At 39.0% G+C, this 8,995-nt stretch overlaps 2 protein-coding genes and 1 pseudogene across 2 annotated transcripts; 1 reads left to right on the forward strand and 2 right to left on the reverse strand.

The window, feature by feature from the left end:
* Positions 1 to 2,492: 2,492 nt before the first annotated feature.
* On the forward strand, positions 2,493 to 4,050 carry LOC146471310 (uncharacterized; annotated as a pseudogene).
* Positions 4,051 to 4,469: 419 nt separating this feature from the next.
* Positions 4,470 to 8,995, reverse strand: LOC146471311 (growth hormone secretagogue receptor type 1-like). Its single transcript, XM_085121051.1, has 2 exons — positions 8,038 to 8,995; positions 4,470 to 4,879 (listed from the first exon to the last, which is right to left on the reverse strand). The coding sequence occupies exons 1-2, from the start codon at positions 8,993 to 8,995 to the stop codon at positions 4,470 to 4,472; spliced, it is 1,368 nt and encodes a 455-aa protein (XP_084977177.1).
* LOC146471312 (uncharacterized) lies at positions 4,747 to 7,795 on the reverse strand. Its single transcript, XM_085121091.1, has 2 exons — positions 5,708 to 7,795; positions 4,747 to 5,240 (listed from the first exon to the last, which is right to left on the reverse strand). The coding sequence occupies exon 1, from the start codon at positions 7,546 to 7,548 to the stop codon at positions 5,734 to 5,736; it is 1,815 nt and encodes a 604-aa protein (XP_084977217.1). The 5' UTR covers positions 7,549 to 7,795; the 3' UTR covers positions 4,747 to 5,240; positions 5,708 to 5,733.

Genomic DNA, 8,995 nt, shown 5'->3' on the forward strand with positions numbered 1-8,995 from the left:
ACTGACTATGCTTAAGAAGAGCTTCAAAGTACAATCAGGATGTGTTTATTTATCTAATGAATCGTTGCCGTGTATGAAAAGAGCACCTGCGGCTAGGTAATAATGATTTGCGGTTTTTATTCATTCGCGGGCATATCTTGATAGACGGGAGTACTTAATCATTACACGTCAGATATATTTCTAGATTATTATTTTGGAATACACACCCTCTCGTGAAATGCCCCTCGGGGACCGGGAGCGATGAGAGGCGGCTTTATTCGCAGGCTATGGTGATCATTTTTCTCAGAGATTGATAATGGATAGCTTGGGGCTCATACAGTTCTTCGTCTAACGGTGTAAGTAACGGTATGAGGGCGAGACTCTTTTTTCTAATAACTTGTCAAACACCTCAACTTCCCAGCATGTGATATATTGTTCTGCTTCGGCTTTTCCGGTGTCCTGTAGTATTATTCATTTTGCTGCGGGCGTAACCAAGAAACTAATTAACATGAAAATCGACGGGAACTGGTAAATTTCACCATACAAATTTCTTTATCTTCCACTTTTTCATGGTACCTTTTGGGCCTTACGCTTGAGAGCCAAAAAGGCCATATGCTTTTTGTCATGTACAGCTGTACGGATTCCTGTAATTCAATATGATGTGCGATTGACGAGTCTTCAATAGCAAAGTATATTTTTTCAATCATGGTTTATGATGGTTTATTTATAAATGTCATTGCGTCTTTTAGACGAATTACAACATATTTACCAGAATAACAAAAAAATCATTTAAGTGTGTTTTTTTTTTTTACCATAATTCGAAAACATTGCTGATGGGGCCGAGCTACGAGCTAGCCTAAATGATTACAAGTATAAATTTTTAGAAACTAGAATTTCTAGAGAATAGCCACATAGATTGAAAAACCATGGTTGGAAAAAAAAACCGAAAACTATTTTATCTGTCCGGCATTTTAGCAGCGTGTAATTGGTGCTGTTGCGGAGATTATAACCGTGGCATTGCGAGCGTAAAGGAGGTAGATGACGGCGTAAACGCGATCCTGGTAATTATCTTTTTCAAAAGAACCTTAAGGCATAGATCGTATCTTCAGTCTAGGCGGATGCAATGAAAACGATTTAAGGCATCTCGGTAATGGGCATCGAGGAAAAAAATGCGCATGGCGCGGTTTCGTATCAGTATATACTAATTCAGCGATCTTGGCATTTTTACTTAATCTGATTGGTGCGCTGTTTTGGAATAATCTGCATTTTCCACCTTCCAGAAGGTAAATAATGCCCTTGCTGGTGAGTCTGTCGAGCAAATCAATAAAATTTACGAAAGAGATACACCAGTTTTCCCTAAAATATCTTACTATTTTTTGAATTAAAGCGGCCATTTTGTTATCGGTTGTTTAGTATAAACGAACTAAATACATCCATACGAGGTTTGACGATTAGCTAAGAATGACTTTTTTTATTCTAACGTTTTTTAGAAAAAACTTTTCTTTAACACAGTTAAGAACAATATTAAAGTAGCTAAATTCAATAAATACCTGAGAAAGTTTTGCACGAGGAACACGGCAGCGGGTGAACTCGAAGAAGACGAAATGTTGGCAACCACAACTGAGTCACGAAAAGCACTTCCCACCGGTTAGTTATCTATTAACGTTCCGCGTAAAATATGGGCACCCCAATTGCATGGAGTACAGACAGGTGCTTCATACTAAATTATTGACCTAATTAAAATGAAGCCCGCTGGTTTTAAAAAATTGGCCTGGAAATGATTTTAATTCTAATTATTTTTCGCTATTGTCAGTCCCAGAGTCCTCTTTATTGTCTATGCCGAGTTTCGTTGTCATGGGAAATGGGGAACTGGTACTATTTAGCTTCCTTGCTTGCACATTATTTTAATTAATAATTAATTTAATTCTATGTATTACCACTACAAAATTGCAAGAATCAACTATGTACATTAAAAAAAATGGAATCTATGGTTTTGTCTTATTTACATCGTCAATATAATCTCTGATTAAGCTAAACTCCGGCCTGTTTCAAAAACTTCCTTCGTTAAGCAATAGGATTAATTTTTTTCCTTTTTTGCATCACCTGTTCCTAACAGAGATAGCTTTAGACATTTTATTTATAAAGAAACTATTTCAAGGTTTCATTACCATTACCTTAATTATTTTAATGGTGAGTTGGGTGATAAATTGCTCTCGGTTTCTAATAGAATGGCACAAGCAAAAGATATCATATAGCGAACGAAATTTATCAATTGTCTACCTTGTGTATCTTTATTCTTCTCCAGTCATCTCCACAATATACATCAGGAGAATAAAGGTATTAAAATAACGGAGAAAGGGCCAAAAATAGAAAGACTAATACTTAGACCTTAAGATGAAAAAAAAAAAAAGGATAATATATTATTGGTTTTCAAGGGAGAGATTATATAATATGCGTAATAGAACATAAACACACATACATAGACACGGAACAAAACTATTAGTGAGGGCAACGCAAATTTCCCTTTCGTAAACGGTCGTTGCCATTTGAAACGGTCGATGCCATTTCTCAGAACGGTCGTTGCCATTTGAAACGGCCGATGCCATTTCTCACAACGGTCGTTGCCACTGAAAACGGTTGAAGCTATTTCGAAAACTAGCCGAGCAGACGACAGCCCTCGTGAATAGCTCGTACGTGGTTGTCACGCTCGGACGTCACTTCCGGGCAGTGTTGTTTACAAGATGGCGGAGCAGCAAGAGTTCGCGAGAGTTGAGCCAGCTGAACCAGAACCAACCCATTCTTCTTGTGCAGAAACAAAACAAAAATCAATTAAGAAGCCAACGGGGTGAAACTCCTTTATGCAGTCAGTTGCGGTGAGTTTGTTTTGTATTTCCCGAAATATTCAATCATTTTCAGCCTGGATAAAGTGCTTGTTCATCCTTTACATCCGATTACAAGTGATTAAGATTAAGTCATCAGAAATATCAGTGAAAAATAAACCGCATGTAAAATTTTCGTTTATGTCATTAACAAATATGTTATCTATAAGTGTTGCACTTATATTCGTTATTCTTGTAGGCCTTGAAATTACATTCGATATAAGCTGATATAGTTTCCTCGTTCTTTGTATCATTCCACAGCCAGATGTCAAGGAACAACTTGGAAAGAGAGCAGGAATCGGGCAGGTTTCCAAAGTGGTTGGCAATATGTGGAAGAAATTGCCGACAGACAGAAAGGTTAGTTATAAACTTCTAACATTGCGAGTGTTTGTGTATTAACCCTGCCCCATTTCAGTGGACTGCTATGTGGTTTACATGGCTAACTTTGTAAGGACCGAGAGTGTAAATGTTCTCGTCAAACTTCCCAATTAAAAGTATTTTAGGTTATGAATGTTGATCTTGAATCAAGCTGGGACCTCAAGCTGAATGTCAATTTTGTAATATAATGTTCAGACTTGTCATTTTTCCAGAAAGAACTGAAAAATATACCTAGGGGATAGCATGGCCCATTATAATGTACCAATTAATTTACCCTAATTAATTTAATTAAATTTTAATTAGAAATAACTTACATGTGACGGATCCAGGTTTTGAGGAAAGGAGGAAGGGGGGGGGGGGGGGTGGGGGCAAGGGGGTATTATCCTCAAAAAGTTATGATAGAGGGTGAAAAAAAACCGGTCTTTGCAATCTGGTTTATATAAAACTAGGGGGGATCATAAATACACGATTGTTCCCTAATATATTTACCCCCTTTTACAATATCATGCTATGATCTTCATAGGACTGGAAAGATAAAGCACAGAGCTTGAGGGAAGACCTTGCTATGGGAATAGCAGAGATAAAAAAATGTCCAACCTGCAGCACCCAGTTCACAAGGGAGAAGGACTTTAAATACCACGAGAAAGGTTGTCATGAGTGCATTTGCGGGGAATGCAATGAATCATTTGACCATGAGCAAAAGCTAAAAAGGCATAAAGACAAGAAACATAAAGACAGCTACAAGTGTGATCATTGTTAACAGACTTTTGCTGAGAAACGAAATCTTATAAGACACCAAAAGTCACATGTTTAGTTAACCTATCCTGCATTTAGTGATTTTAATTGGAGATGATTTGAAAGGACTATTGGATCAATCTATAATACATAATTGTTTTTGTTTTGAAATTATTATTATTATTATTATTATTATTATTATTATTATTATTATCGATTTTTGAAATTAATTGTGGTCATTGCAGCACATGTACATCATGTTACTGTTCAAACCAAATTTTAAATCATTACAAATGTTGTGTTAGACTTTAACAGGAAAAATGAATTAAAACTTATTTACAATGTCAAAACCTCAATCTTTTTAATAACCTTGTTGTTCAGGGGCAGATCCAAGGAGAGAGGTTTTTAATCTAGGCAATTTGCCTTAAGTGAATTTCCCTCTATGTTAAACATTATGTGAACATTCCATTGTTTATTCACTAAGATTACTCTGTTTTCCTATTTTTTCCTTTGCATGTGCTTTGTCTTGGATTTCATAGTATGGGACCCAGTCTTCTTACTACTTTTAGTGTTTGTTTGTACTGCTTTAGCCAAGTCATGACTGCGCTTCCTCTTGGAGGTGGGCTCTTGAAGTTGTACTGGTCGCCCTTTTGATACAACCTGACGGCTTCCACTACCACACTTTCGTTTTCTGTTGGGCTGGACTCGGATCTTTTTTCCATTTCCGGTTTTTTTCACCTCACTGGACCCAAAAGTAAAAAGAGCGCTTGCCAAATTAGAATGCATAGATCTAGCAGCGGTTAAGGATGTTATCCTTTTTGCGAACCTGATTACACCTTTAGCCAAATTAAGGTCTCTTGCGCTTTGGAGCTTTTGAATTATTTGTTCACAAGAGTTTCTCAACAATTGTTCAGCATTTGCAATGGAATCATCCTCATCATCATCATTGCTCTGTATTGGTTCAGCAGTGCAGCAGTTTGGCCCTTGTTGTGCTGTTTCCATACTAGTGGATGCCTCTGTTACAAAACCATTAGAACCATCAGTTTGTGATGTTGTCCAGCATCACTAGAGCGTAATGGCTTATAACAAGCAACAGGAAGTGTCTTTCCTATTGCTAGCCAGGCCAATTTCTGCCTCTCATGTGGATTACTGACTGGAATGAAGTTTATGCAGTCTGCTAGATTTGCCACCCACAGGACATACTGGTGTTTGCATGGGCTCCCGTCTTTACCAACCGTGCAGCTACATATCCCAAGAGTCATGACATAACTGACAAAGAACCAATGAGACACTTCATAAATATCTCAATACAACTGGGATTTTTGTTTTTCAATCTGTAATAGATACATTCTAGACCTTCAACTGGTTGATCCACTAAGATATTAATGGAAATATTCTTAACAGCAGAGTAAGGGCTTGCTCTTACTCTGCTATAAAAAACTCAATAACCCTGCCAAGAAGGGAAATTTCTAAAGGTACCCCACCCCCTGGATAATATATTACTCATGTTTTGGTCTTCCTTATGCTAAATCAACATCCTTGAAATGCAGCATATGGATGAACTGCAGGAATTATCTCATATGTTATGCATGTTATGTCCCCATGTTTTATGTATTTTTGCTCCAAAGGGGAGGAGCCTAGAAACACTGCCCCCTCCCCCCCCCCCCCCTCCTTCCCCTATCAAGATAATTTGAATCAGACAATGGGGGAAAGATAGGAAAACAATGCCCACCCACACATGCCCTCTTGTACCACCAGAGCGTTATCTATTGTGACGGCGAAGAAAAAACACTACTGACCTGTGACTGCTATCTGAAGAGCTTCCAACTTTGAATACATTATTGCCAAAGTTCTCTACAGTTGAGATGTAGGCATCAAGATCTTTTTTATCTGGGACTTTAAACCCTGTGCTTCCGTCTTTCCCTTTCCCAAAGAATCGATGTCTGTACACGCCATCAAAACTCCCATCAGCAATACTAAGGAGCTTATTCTTGTAGTGATCTTCTAGATTAATAGTCAGCTTGTCTAGAAGCCCAACAACATTGTACTCTTTGGTGCGCTGCAGAATTACATCCTTAAGAACCAAAAACTGAGCCTCGGCAAAATTGTCGGTGTGGTTCCCTCTAACAGGCAGTTCAGTTCTAAAGCATAGAGCAAACGATTCTTTGTCATTGTATAGATTTTGCAAATAGCTGACTAGATTTGGGTATTTCTTGCAACGGCCATCATTCAAAAGTTCACTGAAGCAGTTCTCAAAATCTTGTTTTCTCTCGGCATATAAGGACCTCTTGAAAAGGGTGAGAAAATAGGGTCTATCTGCTTGGCTGATACTGTTCTTGCTCTCGTGAAGCCATCTCCAAAGTTGTTGAAGCATGTGGAAGATGCAAAGAAGTAAAACAGATGTTGGCCAAACAGACTTCAGAGCATTTCTTTCCTCTTTACAGTTGTCTGTTAGGATGACTTGGGGGCCTTGTTCCCGACCACGACCATTGAATGCATACTCTGGTAAACAGGACCGAAGCATTTCAAAGCCCTGTTTAAGTGTACGCTGCTGCTCATCACTGGTGATCAAGATGCCAAGTGGAAGTGCTCCAGATACATTGTTTGTGCACATTAAAAACACTTTAAGATTGTGCTCTTCTGTATTAGAAGTAGCATCAACAAAAACCATCTCACCAGACTGCTGCACTTCCTTGTGTACACGCTTCATGAGAGGCGTTACAATAGCAATTATAAGAGGCGTATCATCACCTTCATACATCTGGTAACAAGTAGTAGCTTCAGGGTTGTCTTTCTTGTATTGTTGAAGCCTTTCGGAAAGTCTTTCAAACATCATAACGCCCTGTCCACCATACCCATCCTTACCAAATTGCGTGTAGAGATAACTAAAGTCCCTTTTTCTCGGCATAACTGCCCGATTGGCTTTTTTCCTGTGAAATTCCAATTCATCCTGACATGACTCTTTGAGTTCTTTCAAGTACTGTGGCCTTGCGGTTGCTGGTGTATACCCACTTTCAAACAACTTCAAAACCCTTTCTGTGCACTCAGGAGAAAGGTCACGGAAATTAGAGGCCTCCAGAGTTTCAAGTGAATGGTTGTGTTCCCACTCTATGTCCACAGAACAACATCCCTCGCTGTCTATTTTGACTATCATCTGAAAGGGGCAATTGGTGTTCTTTACTCTGGCAGATGGGATCAAGTACAATTTCTGCTGTGGATCTTTACTTGGACTCCAGTTGCGAGTGTTGTGTTGGCATCTATAGTAGTTTTGCAACACATAGCCGCTTGTTGGCGCCTTCTTTGTCTTTAACTTCACTGAGATGCTGTTTATCACTTCATATTCGGATATCCACTGCTCCAGGTTTTCTTTCGTTATATCTTCGGTCAAAAAGTGCACGTTGAACTTTTCTCCATTTCCTGAAATTGCCTTCAGGTAGTAAAATGAATCATCTGGCAGCGAAGCCAGAAAACTCTCCTTTGTAATTTCGGTCGATTCAAAAGATTTACTTTTCGATTCGACTTCTTTTATGGCTGAAGATATTAGATCTTTGAGAAAATTATCGGGTTTGTCCGCCATTTTGATTTGATAAAAATCGCGATGGTTTGTAGGAAAGCTAGTCACGCATTGCTCTGATTGTCACGCATATCGTCGCAGAGAGTCGGAAATATCGGTTCCTTCTTGGCATCGACCTTTACGATGGCATCGACCGTCATGAGAAATGGCATCGACCGTTTCAAATGGCAACGACCGTTGTGAGAAATGGCATCGGCCGTTTCAAATGGCAACGACCGTTCTGAGAAATGGCATCGACCGTTTCAAATGGCAACGACCGTTTACGAAAGGGAAATTTGCGAGGGCAACACCTCACCTCCTTTCCTTTCCACTATAACATGTACCAACATTCTAAAAGGGGCAATAATTTAAAGCTTTTGTCTTTACAATTTTCAAATCTTCACAAAGTTTGCTGGGTAAGTTGCCTCGAAGTTGATCTTGCAGTCCGCGAAGGCACGTTCAGTTCTATATCATTAGTATGAAACCTCCTCGACCGTAAGCAGTTAATCAAATCTTTCAATCTTTGGCGATACCTTTCACTTAAACTGATATAAACGCATGGGTTCAGGGACGCATTTGAATAGAAAATTAATCTCGTAGCTAAAAGCAATTTGCCCATTCCACATGGTAGATGCCAGTTCCATGCAAAATAATAAACAAATGCTGATACAGTTACTGGAGTTATGCAAAAAACGAAAAGAAAGACAATGATTAAAATCTTTTTCACTATCGCGGCGTCTTCTCTCTGTCGTTGTCTATTCAGTGTACCGCTTTCCTCAAGCTTTCGTTTTTTCAGCTCCATCAAAATAAGTGCATATAAAGTGTGAATTACAAAAAAAAAGACTGAAATAAATATGAAGTAACGCTCTTGTGTCCGCTGTGGATCAAACTTCGGTGCCCAGGTAAACGTGCAGTACGGCTTGTTGTCTTGCATGGTAAGTCGTGCAGTATAGAAATATGGACCGTGTATACACAAAGCAACGATCCAGATAATGGGAATTAACACTTTCAAAACCCTTGTTGTTGTTATAAGTGGAGGACGAAACGGGAAAACCACTCCTCGATATCTGTCGATGGCAATAACCACAAGGCTTTCAATGGACACCGCGGTAGAAATATCTTGAAAGAAGTAGACCAACTTACACAGAATCAAACCCGTTAGTCCGTCTAGCAGCCACCTTTGAGGGCCGGTAAAAATAAAAACGAATTCTCGTGGAATAGCAAACACAAAAATCAGAAGATCGGAGGCGGCCATGTTAGCAATTAGAAAATTCGTCGTTGTCCACATTCGTATATTTTTTACGACGATGGCGATTACAGCTACGTTTCCACAGAGCGATATTATCATGATTAGGGAATAAACCAATGCCTTGATACATTTTACAGACGTGCTTTCATGGGACAGCTCACAATTCGTGACTTGAGTTGAGTTAAGGCTTGTTTGATTTTCAATGCAGTTCAATAAACACAT

Source organism: Pavona decussata, unplaced genomic scaffold (assembly GCF_977016875.1).
Source record: "Pavona decussata unplaced genomic scaffold, jaPavDecu1.1 SCAFFOLD_105, whole genome shotgun sequence".
In the NCBI taxonomy this organism is placed as follows: domain Eukaryota; kingdom Metazoa; phylum Cnidaria; class Anthozoa; order Scleractinia; family Agariciidae; genus Pavona; species Pavona decussata.

Coding starts and splice junctions, on each gene's coding strand:
- LOC146471312 (XM_085121091.1), bottom strand. CDS start 7,548: ATGGCGGACAAACCCGATAATTTTCTCAAAGATCTAATATCTTCAGCC.
- LOC146471311 (XM_085121051.1), bottom strand. CDS start 8,995: ATGTGTTTATTGAACTGCATTGAAAATCAAACAAGCCTTAACTCAACT. Junction 4,880..8,037: donor GTATCGCCAAAGATTGAAAG/ATTTGATTAACT, acceptor CAAATGCTGAAC/AATTGTTGAGAAACTCTTGT.